Source organism: Pan troglodytes, chromosome 11, assembly GCF_028858775.2.
Source record: "Pan troglodytes isolate AG18354 chromosome 11, NHGRI_mPanTro3-v2.0_pri, whole genome shotgun sequence".
In the NCBI taxonomy this organism is placed as follows: Eukaryota; Metazoa; Chordata; class Mammalia; order Primates; family Hominidae; genus Pan; species Pan troglodytes.
This window is the reverse complement of record NC_072409.2, coordinates 4043489-4062276: the sequence shown is the minus strand read 5'-3', so window position 1 is coordinate 4062276 and position 18788 is coordinate 4043489. Positions and strand designations below refer to the sequence as shown.

Here is an 18788-nt window from a genome sequence, read left to right as displayed (position 1 = left end):
GGGGCTGCACTGGGGCCTGGGTGGTAGGGGGTGATCTGCTTGTCCAGTGGCTTCTGTGGCTTTTCTGGGGTCCTGGGCTGTCCCTCAGCAGGCCTGGGACTGGGCGGGGACAGTGGGGATGAGTTTGAGGTCTGTTCTTGGTGGCTGTTAACTCTAGGCCAGATGTAGCCCTGAGGGGCCCGGCAGAGTCTCCGTGGGTCTCGGTGGGGCCAGCTGTCGGTGGGTGAGGTGCCCCAGGGGAAGGGAGGGCCAGCCCAGAAGGACCCTCCCATTACCCTCTGGTGGCTTGCCCATGCCACCATTCCTACTGCTAGGCTCAGGCCTGTCTTGGGGAGGGTTCCTGGGCTGGGATTGGCCATGGGGGAGGTGCACACAGACGCTCAGCACAGTTGTGGCTGCCTCCAGTCAGGCGTCCGCTAAGCGACCCCTAGGAGCAGCCTGTCTTTGCAGGAGCCGCGGGGATCATCTGGCGGCTGCCTCCACCCCTGCCTCCACCCCTCCCTTTTTGGGAGGTGGGGCTTGGCATCTTCAGCATCTCTCGTGCCTCAGTAACAACCTGGGAGCGGTGCTGTCCCTGGGTACAGATGAGAAGCCAAGGCTCAGAGGCACCAGGGCCCCAGTGGGAGGCGGCAGAGCCTCTGGTGGCTCCGTGTGGCATGTTCTGGGCTGTGTGTGGGGCCAGGGAGGGTGTCTTCAGCACAGGTGCCCGCTGGGTGGTCTCCCATGTGTGCCCAGGAGGAGTGCCACAGCCTCTCCCTCTGCCCACCCCCCCCCCATGCCTGCCCTGCCAGCAGGTCCAGCAGGCCTTGGCACAGGCTCCAGAATTGCACGTGATCTCAGACGGTTCCCAGCTTCCTCTGCAGGGCGGGGCTGCTCTGGTCTCTTACACCAGCGCATCTGCAACTCATTACACAGCGGTGTCGGTGGCAGAGTGGCCTGGCCACGGCGAGCTCCTGGCGGGAGTCCCCCTCCCCAGCAGCCACCCCGTGCCATGGGCCTCCAGGTCCCCTGGGTGCTGGCCTGGGGACAGCACCACAGGGCCCAGCCAGGGCTGGGGCAGGGAGGAAGGGCCCCTCCACTAGTGGGCTTTGGCCTCCTCATGAGGAGCTGGGTGGGGCTGGAGAAATCAGCTCCCGCCAGCCTGATCTTCCTGCCTCAGAAGCTGAACCCCGGGGACAGTGTTGGTCAGAAAAGCCATAGACTCTCCACGGAAAAGGAAGCCTGGCACCCCCCATGTTTCACGTAGGCCACCCTAAGGTCCACAGATGCCTGGGGACAAGGATTAGTGTGAGCAAAGACACAGGAGTCGGGGACACATCCCAGTCGGAACGTGGTGGAAAGGCGCCAGGCAGGCTGAGTCGGAGATGTCCCTCAGGCTCCTGCTGGGAGAAGGGGCTGGTGGTTCCCGGGCCTGCACATCCCCACCCCTGCCCTCCGTGCCACTCTCAGCCTTTGCCCAGCACCAGGCTTATTATCCGATTGGTTAATTGGTTGAGATACGGGTCACCTCCTGTAACAGTCATCTTTTTAAGGTGTGCATTTCAGTGGGTTTTCATCCACACACTTGCACAGCCACCACCACAGCCAGCTTTAGAATTTCGAAGCATTTCCACCAACCCCCCAAAAGAAGCCCCGTGCCCGCTGGAGCTGCTGCAGTGCCCCGCCTGACCCCACCAGCCACTCCCCTGCCTGCCGCCTTTGTGGATCTGCCTGGTCCGGCGTTTGTGATCTCCCTCCATCTTCAGAGCAGTCTAGGTGCTGCGCTGGGCAGGGACTGAGTCTGCAGTCGGGGGAGGGTGGTGACCCTGTCCGGGGAGACCCAGCCTTGCTCCCCAGAGCCCACCCTTCCACTCTCTGTGGGAAGAGAAGGACACTGAGTTTGCCTTGGGTTTCTCCTGCGTCCCCACATGCAGGGACGACGTGCCAGGGCCCGCTGTGTGCCCTTACCGTGGAGATCCCACTTTACAGATGGGAAACTGAGGTTCAGTGGTCGAGGAGCCAGCACTTGGAGACAGGATGTGAAACCCCCGGCTCCTGGCCCCTCGGCCAAGCTGTCGGTGCAGTGCGGTGACCCTGGCCGGCTGGGGAGTGTGGGGTGGGCTTCCCTTTGTGGGGGCCTCAACTTGCCTGCCTGTGCAGGGGGTGTGTGGGGCACCATGGTCCCCCAAGGGGCACAGAGCCTCCTTAGCACCTGCAGCTCCCCCTCGGGTGGGGGGTGCCGGGGTGTCTTGTGGCCCCTTCTGGGTCCTTGGGGTTCCTCTCCCACACCTGAGGGCCTGCCCAGCCTGTCTCTGGCAGCCGAAACTGGTTCCTGGGCCCCGGCTCAGCCAGCAGTTTTGTGCTGACCCTGCAGGAACTGCTAATTAAGCTAATAGTTCCCAGAGCTGCCTGACAGCAGCTGATGGTATCGGCCTTGCCGGAGATGCTCGGCCGATAAGCCGCTCCCTGCCTGCTCGGAGTAATTTGTTATTAAACACCACAGCTCGCGCATGCTCTCCGCTCTGGAGGTGCCAGCTTGCAGGGCCAGGAGCCTGCGGCAGCGGGCCTGGGGCTAGGGTCTCCTCAACCCCCTCCCCCCGGGACTCCTTGCCATGCACCTGTGTCCCTGGAGAGCCCTCTGTAGGGGAGGGAGGCCAGGCTGCTCCCCGATGGATGGTCAGTGCCTGGCTGTGGCTCCCACAGTGCCCCGTGTCCCCAGGGCTCTGCTGATGGTCAGCTGGCCTTGACAGGCACAGCCAGGTGCCTGTGAGGTGCTGTTCCATCCAGTGGGCTTGAGGCCACCTTGGGAAGTAGGGCAGCTGCTCACTCTGCCCTTGCCGCCCACTTCCTTGGGGCTGGATAGCCCCTGCCATGGGGGCCACCGGGGCCTTCCCGCACTGTGGTGTTCGGAGATGCGCCCTCCAGGATGAGAGGCTCAGGCAGCAGAAGGCTGCAGAGAGCTGGCTGGCTTTGAGCAAAAAGTCATGTGTGCCGTTCTGTTAGGGTGTATGTGTATGAGTGTGTGTGTGTGACTGTGTATGTATTTTGTATGTATAGGTATGTGTGACTGTAGGTGACTGAGTGTACATGCATGTGGATGTATGTGTGTGGCTGTGTGGTGTGTGTGTGAGGGTGTGTGTGTGTGACTGAGGATGTATGTGTGAGTATATGTGAATGTGTGTGGATGTATGTGTGACTTCATGCCATGTGTGGATGTGACTGGGTGAGTGTGGATGTATGTGTGTGACTATGTGAGTGTGTTTGGGTGTGTGCGTGTGACTGTGCATGTGAGATGTGTGTGCTGTGCATATGTGTGACTGCATATGTGTGTGTGAAAGTGTGTGAGTGCAGGGGTTATGTGTGTGTGAGTGCGGGGGTTGTGTGTGTGGGGGTTTTGTGTGTGTGTGAGTGCGGGGGTTATGTGTGTGTGTGAGTGCCGGGGTTATGTGTGTGTGAGTGCGGGGGTTGTGTGTGTGGGGTTATGTGTGTGTGAGTGCGGGGCTTGTGTGTGTGTGTGTGTGGGGGGTTATGTGTGTGTGTGGGGTTATGTGTGTATGGGGGGTTATGTGTGGGGGGGTTATATGTGTGTGGGGGGGTTGTGTGTGTGGGGTGGTTATGTGTGTGTGGGGGGGGTTGTGTGTGAGTGCAGGGGTTGTGTGTGTGTGGGGGGTTATGTGTGTGTGAGTGCAGAGGTTATGTGTGTGTGGGGGGGTTATGTGTGTGTGTGGGGGTTGTGTGTGTGAGTACGGGGGTTGTGTGTGGGGGGGGTTGTGTGTGTGTGGGTTATATGTGTGTGAGTGCAGGGGTTATGTGTGTATGTGGGGGGGTTGTGAGTGCAGGGGTTTTGTGTGTGAGTTGTGTGTGTGAGAGTGCGGGGGTTGTCTGCGTGTGTGTGAGGGGGTTATGTGTGTTGGAGATCGCAGCTGTTGTGCCTCCGGGGGCTTCTTGGATACTGTCACCCATTCCCTGTGAGCTCTCCACACCCCCACCTTTGTGTCCCCTCCAGCCCCACCCAGGGCCTCCTCCCTGTGGGCTTGGGAGTCATGGGCCTGGGTTTGAGGTCTGACCTGCTCGGTGGCCTTGGCGTGTTGAGGCCTCTCGGGTATCCTGTCTCAGAGCTGCCTTGGTGCATCGTCCCACAGCCTCACATTTGGAGGCAGAGGTGTGGGAGGAGAGGCTGAGTCCAGAGGTCCCCTCCTCCTAGTTCAAGGCTCACTGTAACTTGAAACTTTACAGACTCCATTTACACAGTCCCGTGTGTGCGGGTGCATGAGCCCAGCATGTGTACTGTGTTTGCACACGTGGGAGCTCGCCACGGAGTCTGCCTCCTGCCCAGTGGGATGAGCAGGGTGTGCTCAGAGCCTCGGTGCACCGAGGAAAGCACAGCCCGTTTCCCTTTGCTGGACTGGAAGTCACAGTGGGGTACTGGGGGCTCCCAGACAGGTGGGAACGGGGGCCCACTGCCTGACTCCCTGGGACCCAGCTGGGATCTGGTCCTTGGTCTTCTGATGTCCCGGGTCGGAAGGATGACTGTCTGTCCCATGGCTATGGCTTTGAGGAGCCCCGGAGGCCCTGTGGGGTGGTGTCCATCTGCATGGGACGTGGGGGAGCACACGCTCTGAGCTTGAGCACTGGCTCCACCGCCGCTGGGCAGTGTGACCTCGGGCAGTGCTGCGCTGAGCTTGGCAGGGCTCTCTGCCCTCGCCGTGTCCACTGCTGGGAGCACGTCAGGCCTCCCTGCCCGGCTGGTTCCAAGGCCTTTCTGGTCCCTGTGTGCAGACGAGGCTCCTCACCTCGGGACCCCACATTACTTTCTTATTTGTGCGCTGGTTTACTTTGTCTCTCCCCGTGGGGCATCACCTCTACAGGACAAGGCCAGGCCTTTGCCCCGTAGACGAAGGGCTCATGGTGAGCCCCTCATTTGGGATTCTGTAGCTCTGTTGGGGCAGCCTGGTCATGCCAGGGCCTTTCAGGGTTTCAGAGTGCTGCCTGCTATGTGACCTCCCTGGTCGTCCTTCCTCGCCACCTGCAAGCCGTCCCCGTGTGCTGGCTGGGCCCTGGGCTGCAGACTGGGGCCAGGGAGATCTGGACAGCATCGTCCACCCCATGCGGCTCGCTGTGTGGCGGCGCCGGGTGGGCCTTGTGCACAGCCCAGCTCAGACCACGGAGGGTCTGGGGTTGGAGGTGGCGTGGACATGATGATGCTCTCACTCCAGGAGAGAACGCTGCCAAGAGAAGGGTGGCTGGCCCGGCGGGTGGCTGCTGAGGGGCCGTCGCGGAAGGTGGGTGGTCAGCAGAGAGTACACTGTCCCTTCTTCCACTGGGTTCCACCTGAGGCAGTGGCAGGAGCCGGAGGGCTTGGGGAAGAGGCCGCATCAGCCTCACTTGAGGGCTGAGTGCTGAAGACAGTGTGGGGGGCCCTGGGCTGGCAGGTGGGTCACCCTCGCTCTGGGACACGCTCAAGAGAGTGCCCTGGAGAGGGGTTTGCATCCGAAGCTGATCCTGCTTCCCCATCACATTCCCACCCAGTTACAAAAGTCTTCCCTCCCACCGGCCCAGTGGGGGCTGCTGGGGCTCGGGGCTGAGTGGGGTCCTTGCTGCCTGCCTCGTCTGACGTGTGGCTTTGGAAAAGTCCCTTGACCCCCCCAGGCCTCTGTGTCCTTTGCCGTGAGGTCTCAGGGGACCAGTCCTCTAGAGCCAGGGTGCTCTTGGGCAGCCGCCACTGTCTCTGGCCCCCCTGGTGTTCATTCAGGCAGGGCCAGGGCAGCCCTGGCTATGAGCCCAGGTGGGTATGGGGCTTGGCGGGGCTGCCGTGTGTCCAGCGAGAGCCAGCTGGGCTGAGCTTCTCCTCAAATGCTGATGGGGGCCAGACTTCTGGGGGCACCGTCTCTTTCCATAACATGATCTCCCCTAGGCCTCGCCCCTAACAAGCTGGCAGAGAACTCTCGCCCCATTTCATGGCCATGGCACTGGTGGCTTGGGGCAGGGCCTGGCGGCCAGCTCTTGGGCCGGTGCCTCTGGTTCACTGGGCCTGTGGCCTGGCCCTTGGGGTATGGAGGACGGGCCTGGGGGTGGCGTGCGCCCCCTTGAAGTGGTCCGCCCTTGTCTCTGCCTGTCCTGAGGATGAGGGTCATCAACTGAGTCGGGGCCACAGGGCAGCCATGGGTGCGCGAGTGCAGGGCCGGGCCTGTCTCCTCCGGGCGGCGTGGCAGGTGGCTGGGCCAAGATGGCTGCAGCCCTTCCTGGGCGCTGCTGCGTGTTGAAACCCGTCTGTGACGTGGCCAGCGGTGTTGAAATAAGTGCCTGTGCATTTCCCAACATCCTGCCAGCCTGGTGCAGGACTGGGTGCCAGGCCCAGCCTGGGCCTCCCTTGTGGGGTGCTCAGGCCCCACTTCCCTCCCTGGGGAGGGGAGGAGAGGCCACCTCGAGGGAGTGACGTCAAGGCAGGGTGACATTAGTCTGGGCCCACGGGATCCTTGCTACTTCCCCATTTATGGAGGGGAAACTGAGGTGTGGAGAGGGGTGAGGATGGGTTTGAAGCCAGGCCATCCAGTCTCAGTGCTGCTCGTAGAGGCAGAAGGGCGTAGGGAGGGAGAGGGAGAGCCAGGTAGGCCGAAGGCGCCTGGCAGTGTGGCAGGACATGCGCCCACTGGGGAGGTGGAGGGCCGCAGCCGGGGCCCCAGCTGAGGGCCTCCTGGATGCTGGCTTTGCTGCTTGGGGCTGGAGCATGGACCCGTCCTGGGCCGATTATGGGAGATGGTGTGGAATGGGGGCCGCAGGCGAGGGTCCCTCTTCCTTTGGCTGGAGGAGGCCTGGCCCTGGGACTGTCCCGTGAGGGGAGACAGTGGTTGGACCCATTGCAGAATTGATTCGTTATCACTGGGTTCCAGGCACACGGCTTAGAGGGCATCACGGAGGCCTCCTCGTCAACTTAGAGGGCATCACGGAGGCCTCCCCATCATCTTATGGGGTGGGTGTTATTAGGCTTAGTTTAGAGGAGACAGAGGATCAGAGAGGCCCACTGACCCGCCTGGGGGCCCCCAGCAGGCAGAGGAGCTGTGTCCAGGTGCTGGACTGTGAGACCCTGCTCTTCCCAGGACTCTACCACCTCAGAGGGTGGCAGCACAGGGCCCAGCAGGGCGTGTGCTCCTGTGGGGCAGGCGAGTCCTGGCTCTGCCCTTGTAGGCTGTGTGACCCCAGGCGGTAGCTCAGGCTCTCTGGTCTGGACTGGGCGCGGAGCTGCTTGAGATCTGGAATCTGGCTTTCTGGTGAAGGGGCAGCAGGAGAGGGGCTGAGACCCAGCCTTCCTGGTTGCAGAGCTGCGGTAGGCCAGACCCTCCTGCCTGCTGGGTGGGGCGTGGCATTCCAGGAACCTGTGGTCAAGCCTGGCCTGGGCTGTGGCGTCTGCCCCGGGTTCGTCAGCAGGGGAGGGGCCCTGGAGACCAGTCCGTTATGGATGAGGAAGCGGGTGCCCAGAGGGGGTGAGGAGCTGGGCTGGGCCACACAGCCAAGTGGCCACAGAGCTGGGGGCGGTCAGGAGCCATGCTTTCTGGTAAGGCGGAAGTGTCTGGGGCCCGGGTGGGATGAAGAACTCGGGTCCCAGAGACCAGCCTTTGGTGCTGTTCTTGGGCTAGGAATGGCAGTAACAGGAAGGGCATGGCCACCGAGACGCGCTCAGTTATGGGCACCTGCCGCCTGCCAGGAACTGTAGTCCACGCCCGACTGTCTTTAACAGCTCTGTGCCCGCTGCTGTGTGCCGGGCCCTGCGCTCAGCCCTTCTCGTGTGTGGTCTCCAACCCTGCGTGTTCCCAGGCCGTTGGCCCATTTTCCAGATGAGAATACTGCGGCCCAGAGAAGCAGCATTGTGTGCTGCGGTCCTTAGCCACGAGGTGGTGTGGCTTTTTTTGACCCAGATCTTCCTGTCTATCACCCTCCCTGGGCCTACCTTCCTTATGGTAGACACATGTGCAGGTCTGTCCCATCCCCCAGCTATCCACAGAGAGGCCAGGGTTTGGCATGGGGAGGTGTCGGAGCCTACTGGGTTGTAGCTGGAGGGAGGTGAGTGGCACCTCCCACAGGAAGCCCCCCTCGATGTCTCCTCCGCCTTGCCACATTACCAGCCGATAGCCAGGTTCCTGGAAAAGGCTGTCTTTCTGACTCTGGACTGGGTGCCCCTGGGCAGGGCCCACCTTTGTTTTGTAATTTATTTTAATTAAAAATGTAAAAATTAGAGATAGGGTCTTGCTTTGTTGCCCAGGCTAGACGTGAACTCCTGGGCTCAAGTGATCCTCCCGCCCCGGCCTCTCGGGTAGTGGGGACTTCAGGAGTGCGCCACCTCACCTGGCCTCCCAGCCTGGTTTTTCTCTGCCTGTTCGTAGCCCTGGGTTCGACGGGGGAAGCAGTCGCCTGATGGGCAAGTGCTCTCTGAGTGGTGCATGAAGGTGGCTGTCCACGTGGCTGTCTGTGGTGTCAGTTAATCGTCACGGCTTCTGGGAGTTAAAGGTGAGGGTGCCATCCCCTTTCTGGGGACAAGGATGTTTAGACCCAGCGAGGTTGAGTCAGATGCCCAAGGCCCTGCCCAGCCGAGAGCGATGCAGCCAGGACTCAAACCCAGATCCGCAGGCGGTGGCCGCTGTGCCCCAGTGGAGCTTGAGCCTGGGTGGTGGTTGGCACTCACCACCTGTGGGATGGATGAGGAAAGGCCAACCCGGTGGTCACTGCCACTTCCGCAGTGTGGGCTGCGCCCGGCCTGAGGGTGGCTCTGGTCCCCAGCTGTCCTGAGGGGTGAGGGGGTGAATCGCAGGCCACCCTCCTGGTGTGGGCTGCGCTGGTCACTGGTCGCTGGTCACAGGGATCCCGGCTCTCGGCCCAGGCCCAGGGCCACTGTTTCAATGGGTTCTGGCTTGAGGGAGGCCCCCGGGGCACCCCCCGCCTCCAGTCTTCCTCCCAGACCAAACCCCCACAACCTCCACATGTTGAGCCCTGAGCAAATGCCGTTCCCTCTGCCTACCCAGAGAACGGCCAGGCCAGCGGCTGCCTGGGGAGGCACAGCAAGTGGGTGGTAAAATTTAGATCTTTTGCCTCTTGGCGACTTCCTTCTTCAGTTTCATTTCTACAGAAGAGGAGATAGAGGCTCAGAGAGATTGTCTAACCTATTTGGGGAAGCACAGCTTGGCAGTGCCTCGTGTTACTGCTTGGGCTCCTTGGAACTCAGCGCCTGCCTGGCTAGTTCTTAAGGACTCCTGCAGCTGGTGCCGACCTGGTCCCGCTATCCTGTAGGTCTGTACTTGGCACCTGCTATGTGCCAGGCACTGGCCAGGGCCCAGGGTGTCACAATGGAGTGGCCATGGCTCTATCCTCGGTAGCCCTCAGCCTTGGCACCCAGGGTGAGGGGCTGACTGTGCCCTGCACTGCAGGGAGTGCTCTTGAGGGGGTGTGTAGGAGATGAGACCCCTACCCCAACTGAGAGACTCTGGGAAGGCTTCCTGGAGGAGGTGTTATATACAACGGAGCCAGGCTGGAGTGAGCCAGGAAACAGGTGGAGGAGTTTCAGGCCCAGGGAACAGCATGTTCAAGGCTAGAGGCGAGAGAGCCTGACATGTTCCTGGAATGACCCAAGGCTGGGGGTGCAGAGCAGGCCGGGCCAGAGCGCGGGTCACTGTGGGGAGTTGGGAGCTGCCTGCTGTCTTCCTGGCCTGGTGCCGATGGCTGTGGCTGGCTGGGCACCCAGGAAACCTTCCTGCCTCCAGAATTGCAGTGGCTTCTGGGGTCTGGGAGGGGGGTGCTCTTCATGGAGGGCAGCCGAGGGCTCCCGGGTGGGCTGTGGACACTGTGAACAGTTGCTCCAGGCAGTGGGCAGGGGATTCTAGGCAGGTCGTGGCCCGGAATAAACCCTGGTTCATCTGAGGGTCAGCCCGGAGACCGTGTGTGGATGATCGGCCTGCCGGGAGAGCTGGGAGTGATGCTGGGTCGGCGGTCTAGTTTTACAGCTGGGAACACGGGCCAGGGCCAGCGGGCAGCCTGGGGTGGCCAGCAGGTGGGCCCGGGGCCGGCAGCTCTGGGCCCTGTGTGGGTTGTCAGGGCTGGAGGAGAAGCCTGAGGGCTGGGGTGAGGGCGATTTGGAAGCAGCCACTCCCTGGTGCGGAGTAGGAGGGCCGGCTTCTGGCGGGAGAGCATTCTCGGTGTGAGAGTTTGTGTTAGTGGCTGGGGGGTGCTGAGATTCTGTAAAACACTCCCCAAAACAAACAACAAACACCACGTGCCCTGCGACTCGATGGCAGAGGCCACGTAGAGAAAACAAGCTGCCGCCCGCCCTCCCTCCCTCCCTCCCTCTCTCTGCTTCCCCCCCACCCCACCCCGCCAGGCTCGCAGCCTGCTGGCCTCCCTTCTCCGCATGCGGGCAGATCATGGCAAGCCTTGCTATTTATTAATTTTTTAAAACAAAAATGGAATTCAGATTTGTGTTTCCTGTCAAAGTTGGGATCTTCCTTAGGAAGGAAAGCACCCTCCCACCGGCCCCGCTGGTTGGGGCGGAAGAAGGCGGCCCCTCTGCAGGCGCAGCCAGGCCTTCTCGTGGAGGCCCAGAGGGGCGCCCTCAGCCGCGGGGCCTGCCCATGCCAGCTGTCGCACCTCGCGGTGCCCAGGGTTGTGGGGGTCTAGGAGCTTCGGTGCCTGGCAGGGTGCGTGTTTATGCATGTGTGTGTGCCTCGTGCTCTGACCTGTGCGTGTGCCTGTGTGCCCCATCCACACTGCTCCCGTCTATGCTGTCTCCATTCCTCCGCGGGGGCAGAGGTCCCTCCAGTGGCCCAACCACAGCCCCCACTGCTGCCCTGTCCTACTGTTTCTTCTCTCTCCTCCCCTGCCGCCCGCCACACTCTGCTCAGGCAGCCCTGGGCTCATGACTTGACAGCCTGGCCAGCTGCGTGGCCTCGGCCAGGGCGACCTTTGTGTGTTGGAGCCTTGCCGCGTCCTCTGTCTATAGAAGGTGATGCTTAGGGAGCTCTCAGAGAACCAGTGAGACCTGTGCCGCGTCCTCTGTCTATAGAAGGTGATGCTTAGGGAGCGCTCAGAGAACCAGTGAGACCTGTGCCGCATCCTCTGTCTATAGAAGGTGATGCTTAGGGAGCTCTCGGAGAACCAGTGAGACCTGTGCCGCGTCCTCTGTCTATAGAAGGTGATGCTTAGGGAGCGCTCAGAGAACCAGTGAGACCTGTGCTGGCTGGTGCATCTCGGGTGCTCAGCGCGCAGGCAGTACCCTCCCTGGCTGTGCTCCTGGGGGAGGCTGGGCACTGGGCATGGAAATGAAAGCGTGGTAGAGAGGGACCTCCTGGCTCCTTGCAGCTGAGACCAGCCAGGGGCGCAGCCCTAGGGATCTGGCTGGGCCTGCAGGCTGCAGGGTCTCAGGAGGGAGGGAAGGGGCATGGTGAGGGCACCTTGGGCGTCGAGTCTCTGAGGGGGTGCAGGAAGCATTTCCTTACCTGTGGCGGGCAGTCGGTGGGCTGACCTCTGGGCCATGTGTTCACTGGCTGAGTGTGCGATTGTGTGCCCTGGCCCTGTGCCACGCCCACTGTCCTTGACCTGTCAGCCGGGTTTTCCTGGCAGCCCTGTGACTGCTGGCCTAGGGGCCGGCCCCGTGAGGGGCCGGCACTGGGAATGGGGACCTGGCCAGTCTTGCTCAGCCTTTGGGGACGGAGCCCCAAGCTCGCTGCATCCGTGCTGGGCACTGACAGTACCCATTCTCACCCTGTCTGTGCTCCGCTTTCATTTCTGGGGGCCTCTGGCAGTGTTGGGGTTACTGATCTCCGCCAGCCCCAGGGGTGTTGGGTCCTTGATGGCGAGCTGGCTGCTCTCGCTGGGCCACATGCTGTCCCACATGGAAGGCGATGGCGTTGTCCCCATCACTGCCTGACCAAGGGCAGGTGGCCCAGAGCATGGGAGGCCTGGAGCATGGGAGGCCCAGAGCATGGGAGGGGTCCCCAGTGTCCAGCACAGTTGTGGGGCTGGGCCCTCCTTAGAACTCAGCCCTGCGTGTGCTGGCATCACCGCTTGGGAAGGCACGCGTGTCCTTCCTGCACAGCTGGGTGAAGTCTCCGTGTGTGTGTGCCCTGCAGCCAGCACACCCACACCCCCAGCTCCCGCGAGCCCTCGGAGATATCCGTTTTCCCAACTTCCCTCTCCGGGACCACTTCTGTCTCTTGTTGGCCTTTGTGAAAACAGAGGTCAGTTTGGATGTGGGGGTCAGGGAGGAGCACTCTACTCTTGCAGAGATGTAACATTTTTATTCTGACTTCCAGCTGCTGCCCGATTTCCACCGTCTGTGTGTGCGTTTTGATCTGTCACACCCTCTGCTCTGCAGACCAGCTTCTGTCCCCAGGAAGCCATCTCGCCGCCCCCCTCCCCACCCACCTCCATCAGAACCAGTATGGGGGACGTTGCGTGAGCTGATGGGGTGCTGAGCGGGGACCCTCCTGCTCTGCCACCCTTGGAGGGGCTGTGAGAATCCAGATGTGTGCGGAAGGGCCGAGCTGGGGCAGGTTATGTGCAGCTCAGCGTCAGCCACACCCAGGCCTGGCCCCTGTGCTATCCTTCTGGAGTGGTGGCCGTGGGGGCACAGTGGTGCCCTGGGTGGCGAGCAGGTTTCACGATGACTGTGGCTGGCGACGAGGAGCTAGCTCGGCAGGAAGCTGGCAGCCACCCAGGGTTCTGGGCAGGGCCGGGGCAGAGGGCACAGGCAAGGCACAGAGCTCTGGAAGTGCCAGGCCACCCCGGCTGCTTCCTGGGAGATGAGTTCCTGGCTGGATGCTGTCATCCTAGGCAGAGAGGCGAGTTCTCTGTCTGCTGGGTCGGCGTTGGGGAGCCAGGCCGGTGCTGGTGTTGCTGCCTTGCTGCCGCCACCTGAAGGCGTGTGTGCCGGCCAGCGCCTGTGTGCGGGGTCCTTACCACTATGTGGTTTAACCCTTGCCACCCAAGAGGGCTGTGGCCATCTGCCTCCAGAACGCAGCTGGTGAACAGAGCTGGCCTGGTCCCGAAGGGTCCTGTGGCCTGGAGGCAAATGTGGATGCTTGTTGGTTTATTTGCTTAGAGGCAGGCTCCTGGGTGCCGAGGGAATAGGCTGTGGCCCCTGTCAACTGTCCCCAAGGAGCAGTACCTGGGGAAGGTACCGAAGTGGTGGCCCTCCCTGCCCCTGCCAGCCTCAGGACTGTGGCCATTAGGCTGGGTCGGCCGCTCAGAGTCACAGGAGGGGTGGGTAGGGAGCTCTGACCCCGGGCAGCGCGTGCCGTCCGGTTGCTCCCAAAGGCAGCCTGGAGTTGGGGTTTGCCGAGGGAGGCTGCCCCCGCAGACCCCAGGCTGTGAAGCACCCTAGCCTTGTAGGGGTGCCTGCAGGAGTCCAGGCAGCTTCAGGAGCGGCCTCTGGAGCCTGGAGGGCAGGAGCCATACCATCCTTGGCTGTGACTTTGTTTTGTTTCCTCAAGTCAGATTGTCCTGCTTCATCCTGTGCCCGGAAGAGAGGTCCTGCTGCTGTCCTCGGGTGGGAACACACGTCTCTTGCCTTCCCTCCTTGAGGGTGGGGGTGGACCTCAGCCGCCACCCATTTGTCAGTCAGCAAATGCAGCTCCTGCTGGGTCACTTGCCTGCCAGCTGAGCTCCTGGGATGCAGCCCAGCCTGTGGGGCCACCCGGCTCCTCCAGCCTTATAGCTCCTCCCCACCACACCTCCTCTGCACAGCAGGACCCGGAATTATGCTGTTCTCGGTTGGACCTGCTTGTCCGTGCTTAACTGGGCCTTTCCTGATCCCTGTGGGCTCCCTGAGGGCGGGGCTCGGGCCTGCCCCATCAGCAACAGCTGTTGCCCAGGACACAGATGCCCTGTGCATGGGGTGGGGATGAAGGAGGGCTGGGGGCTCCGTGACAGACAGTGGGAGGGGAGGCTGGCTGTCCTGTGGTGAGCTGCTTCTGGGGCACCCTGAGATGGGGCCTCCCTTCACTTCCTGGCCATCCAGGCATCTGTGTCTGTGTCCGGGAAAGTGGAGGAGGGCCCCCAGGACTGAGTCGCTGCCCATCACTGACCGTCTGTGGCAGGCACTGCCAGTGGCCGTGGCCCAGGGTCTTGGTGGCTCGGCCTCATCGGGCGCTTGCTCCAGGCCTTAGGTGATGCTCCTGTGCTCCCTGACGGCCGCAGGGTCTCACCCTCCTGCTCCAGCCCCTCTCTGACCCCACCCTGCGGTCCTGGGAGGTAGCAGGACAGCCCCAGTATGCAGATGAGAAAACCTGAGGCCCAGCCTGGGCGGGTTCGTGGGTCCAGCTCAGCCCCTCTGTGCCTGTGGTCTGTAGGGACCTGGGCCCAGCTGCCCCTAAGGATGGAGCTCAGTCTTCCCCAGCTCCAACCCTGGGGCCTTGTGTGGGAGGGGCAGTGGCCCTGGGATCTGGCCTTGGTGGCTCCAGCCCCCTCTCCAGTATGGCAGAGCCTGGAGGCATGCTGGTCTCTGGGTCTGAGACTCTGGCCTCCCAGCCTGCTCCCCTGGGGGTTGGTGGAGGCCTCGGGGCTGTCGGAGCTTCAGGATTAGGGACTGAAGCCCAGCAGGGGCTCCCTTTTCTGTGCCCCCTGCCTGAGCACAATCTTCCTGCCCTCTCCCCTGCAGCCCCTCTGTTGTCGTGGTCAGTCGTGCCGCCTGAGGGCCAAGTGTGGCCTTGGCACTGCCACCGTCCACCAGCAGCAAGTCAGGGCAGGTGCGTGTGTTGGGGGTGGCCCCCCGCGGTGTAGGCCGGAGGTGGCGTGCCGGCCCCGTGAGTCACGACGATCCCAGGATGGGAGTGGGGGTGGCCGGGGCACTGTGAGCTGGCGTGCTGAGGCTGGCCTGCCCGTGGCTTGGCCTGGGGGCAGGGGTAGGGTGGGGTCCTGCCCGGGTTCTCCTGGAGAACCTGGGTCAGGAGCCAGGGGCCAGATCAGGGCTGGGGACTTTGCTTGGGGTCGGATAGGGGCTGGGGTGGCCATGAGAAGTGAGGAGCCTCCCATGACCCAGTGGTTGCAAGGAGCAGATGCCGCCTGTCAGGTGGGCGGCCCCCCTGGGAGGAGGCTGCAGGCTGGGAGGTAGACAGGACGGGCCCCTCGGTGTGATGGTTGGGGTGTCCAGGGACTGGACTTGGGAAGGGTTGGTGACCTAGTGCCATGGGGTCCCTGCTCTCTGTGGCTGCCTCTGTGGCCAGGCCTTGGCCTTCCTATTGCTGCCCCACGACACCTGGCTGTGGCTTGTCCCAGCTCCTGGGCCAGGTGGGGAGTGCAGCTGGCCACCGAGCCTCATGAAGCACCTTTGCAGTTCCCCGGCACCTGGGTCTGGCCGAGGTCTGAGGCCAGAGGAAAGGCCTCCTCCAGAATCCAGGGCCGCCCGTCCTGAGGTAAGGGGCTTTGAGCTGCAGGCAGACGGCACCTTCTACCCATGGCCGGATCCCCCCCTGTCAATCTGCAGTAGAGACAGCAGAGCCCCCGGGAACCCCTCCCAGCAGCTGAGGGTTCAGGGGGTGCCCCTCACTGTACTGGGGAAATGTGGTCCCAGCGGGCAGGAGGTGCAGGGCCCAGTCAGAGACTGAGTCTGAACCTGGTGGGGCCTCAGGCCAGCTCTGTGACCCGGACAAGGGGTTTTCCTTCTCTGAGCCCCAGTTGCTGCTGTCAGAGCCTGCGGTGGGCACTGATTTGAGGAAGGACAGACATGGGCTGGGAGGGTTGAGGGAGGCCCTGGAGAGGGGGACCCTGGGGAGGGAGATCTTGCAGCTGCAGAGGCTTTGAAGAGGCAGGGGTATGGGAGTGCGTGGCCAGGTTGCCCAGCCTGGGCTGGGGGCTGGGTCCAGGGATGTGGCCGGCCTCACCTGCTGGTAGAGCCCTGTCTGGAGGAGTTGAGCTCAGACCTTAGCTAGTGCTGACCGCGCTGGGGCAGAGTGCTGAGAGGGGCTCTCTCAGGGCCGTCTCTCAGGGCTGGGCCCTGTTGGATCTTCTAACTGTCTGAGCGGGAGAGGGAAGGCTTCCTGGAGGAGGTGTCCCTGGTAGGAAGACGCAGAGGGAATGATTGTGTGTGCTGTAAGGGCCGGGCCCGGGGCTGAGAGGGGCTGGTGGAGATGGTGGGGGCTGGGTGGGGCAGGACACCATGGTCTATGTGGCGCCCGCCCTTCTCCCTCCTCCATGGCCACAAGGCCCCTCTAGTACAGAGGGTGGTGCTGGCCTTGAGGGATCTGGCCGGCAGGTAGGCAAGTGAATGACAGAGCCCCTCAGGTGGATTTGGGGGTGGGGCCTCCTGGTTCTGCCTATTTTCTTCAGCGGCCCTGGTTAGGACTTTGAAGGGGCTTCACTGCAAATTAGCCCCGACCTCCCCGGGGTGCCCAGCAGGGGCGCACTGCACCTTAGGTGCTCCGTCGTGAAGTGGCCACAAGGTGCCTTTGGTGTGCAGGGCCCACAGGATGAGTTGGATACAGCCTCCTGGTGGGGGCTGCTCAGGTGGTGATGAAAACCGTACCTGTGGGCAGGTGAAGCCACCGCTCCCTCGGTGTAGCAGTCAGCGTGCCCTCCCCACGTCCCCTCCTCTCCTGTCCCTGGACCCAGGAGTTTGGGAGAGGCCAGCGGGCCAGCTGGGCACTTTGGTCTCTGTAATGAGGACCCTTCCACCCCCACCAAGATGCACACATGCCCTGCCAGGATGTGGGGGGGCAGGGCAGTGGGCTGAGCCAAGGTGTAGATGCTGGGAGGTAAGGTTACCCGCCCCCTGGGCTGGCGTCTGCCTCCCCGCCTGCTGCTGCCCCTGCGGCCGGCCGCATGTGGGGAGGAAGGAAGAGGTTTGGGTGGCGTGTGTGTGTGTGTGTGTGTGTGTGTGTGTGTGTGCGCTTTTGACTGGGCTCGGAGGGCTCTGGCTGGGACCCAAGCTCAGGCCTTTAGCACCTTGGCTGGGAGGAGTGAGGCCTAGGGAGACAGTGGGGGCCAGGAGCTGGGTGCTGAGGAGACCAGAGCTGGGGGCTGGGGCGGGGCCAGGGCAGCTGGTAGGAAGTCCTGCCCTTGCAGCCGGTCCTGTGAGAAAGCCCCTGGCTGCTGTCTTGGCTTTGCTGGACTGGCAAGGTGGACCAGAGGCTGGGGACTGGACACCATGGGCCTCTGTGCACTGATGGAGCAGTAGGTGTGTGGGATTCATGGGGTGCTGGGGTGTGGATTCACGAGGGAGGGGCCTTTTGGGTTACGAATCAGCCCCTCCAGTTATCCGGGGGGTGGGGTGCTGAGGCCTGAGTGGGCAGTATGAGGGTGGACTGCTAACTATGTAACAGCCGGGTCTCTGGGAGGCCCTGGTCTGAGGCGTTGCCGTCTCTGAGCTGGGAAGACATGTGCCTGAGAGCTGGTCCGGGGTGGCCTCTGGCTTTGGCTGGGGAGGCCCTGCCCACCTGAGAGCAGCGTTCGGCGAGTGTGGACTCTGCCCCGGTGCTGGGCGCAGCACCTGTCGAGTTCTTGGAGCGTGCCGAATGCAGGCGTAGCTTCGGGCTGTCTGGACAGGACCTGGTTAGCAAGACCCTGGCTGAAGGGCCTAGAAGGGGCTGCAGTGGGACTGGAGCCACCTGGCCATGCCCCAGGGGCAGGCCCTGGGCTGCTGGGATCACATGCTGTGGGTGACTGGGCAGATGTGGCTGTGTGTGTGCACACTGCGGGGACAGACAGGGTGGGCCCATCTAAGCCATGTCCTGCCAGAGGCTTCCCCAGTGTCAGCACACACAGGGGGGCCATGAGGGGCCGAGAGCCCAGGCCGCTTCACCCCGGAGGGCTGAGCAGCTGGTCAGCTGGACTTGCTCTGGGGGTCTTTGTCTCACTGATGAGCCATGTAGGGTGAGGCAGGATGGAGGTGGGGCTGTCTTGTGTGGCCTGAGTGGGTGTGGCGGGCTGGGAGCCTGTTGCAGGTCAGGATGTGTCCAGGGACCAGCACCAGACCTGCTGAGGTGGGAGGTCAGTCTGTGCTGGCTCTGTGAGGGGCCCTGCAGTCTTGGACCTTGCCTGTCCCCTCTGGGGCTGAGGTCAACCCTGGGGCAGGGGTAGGATGGGGACACGGACCCTCATTCCGAGTCTCATGAGACCGCACCACTTAGCTGTCAGTGAGGCTTGTTGGGCATAAATGAAGTGCATTGATGGGGTGAGGGCCGGAAGAACCCACAGAGGCTTCGCACCCCCCACTCCCCGCCCCACTCTGGGAACCAGGCCCTCAGGCAGCTGGCGAGGATCTGGGGGTCACAGCTGACCACCAGCCACAGCTGAGTTGGCAGTTAGCATGGTGGCATGGTGTGCCTCTTGGGAATAAAGCTTCGACCTGGGCTGCATGAGGACGGGTAGGTGGGCTGTGATCCTCACTCCAGGCAGAACCGTCCCATGCCCTTGTCCATAGGATGAGCTTATCCAGGTGTGGTTCCAGGCCCTGAACCCGATGAGCAGGGAGCTGGAAAGTTCAGAGGAGGGAACAAGGGATCCCGGCTAACACCCAGGAGGCCAAGGGACCGTCTGGCCTGAGTCTTGATGAAACCAGGCCTCGGGGGTTGTTTGTGTTGTTATTATGAGACTAGCATGTGCCTGTGGTACAGACCCCAGCTCAACAAAAGCCTATCTTCTCCTCACTAGAGCTGGGAGTCCCAGACCCTCCACACTGTCACTCAGGTGGGGAGTCCTGGACTCTCCACACTGTCACCCTGTGAGGGGAGTCCCAGACCCTCCACACTGTCATCCCCGGGGGGAGTCCTGGACCCTCCTCAGTGTCACCCCGGTTGGGGGGGAGTCCTGGACCCTCCATACTGTCACCCCGG

The 18788-nt window shown here is 62.6% G+C and overlaps 1 protein-coding gene across 4 annotated transcripts in view; it reads left to right on the top strand.

The window, feature by feature from the left end:
- The window catches only part of RXRA (retinoid X receptor alpha), a 114665-nt gene that overhangs the window by 39005 nt on the left and 56872 nt on the right, over positions 1-18788 (top strand). Inside the window, exon 1 of one of the 4 annotated variants that reach the window (XM_054658490.2) lies at positions 7514-7531. The exons of the other annotated variants lie outside the window; for them this stretch is intronic. Coding sequence (XP_054514465.1) covers positions 7522-7531 — 10 coding nt within the window. The 5' untranslated portion in view covers positions 7514-7521. Of the gene's footprint in view, positions 1-7513; positions 7532-18788 lie in introns of those variants that run through there. 4 annotated transcript variants of the gene reach the window in all.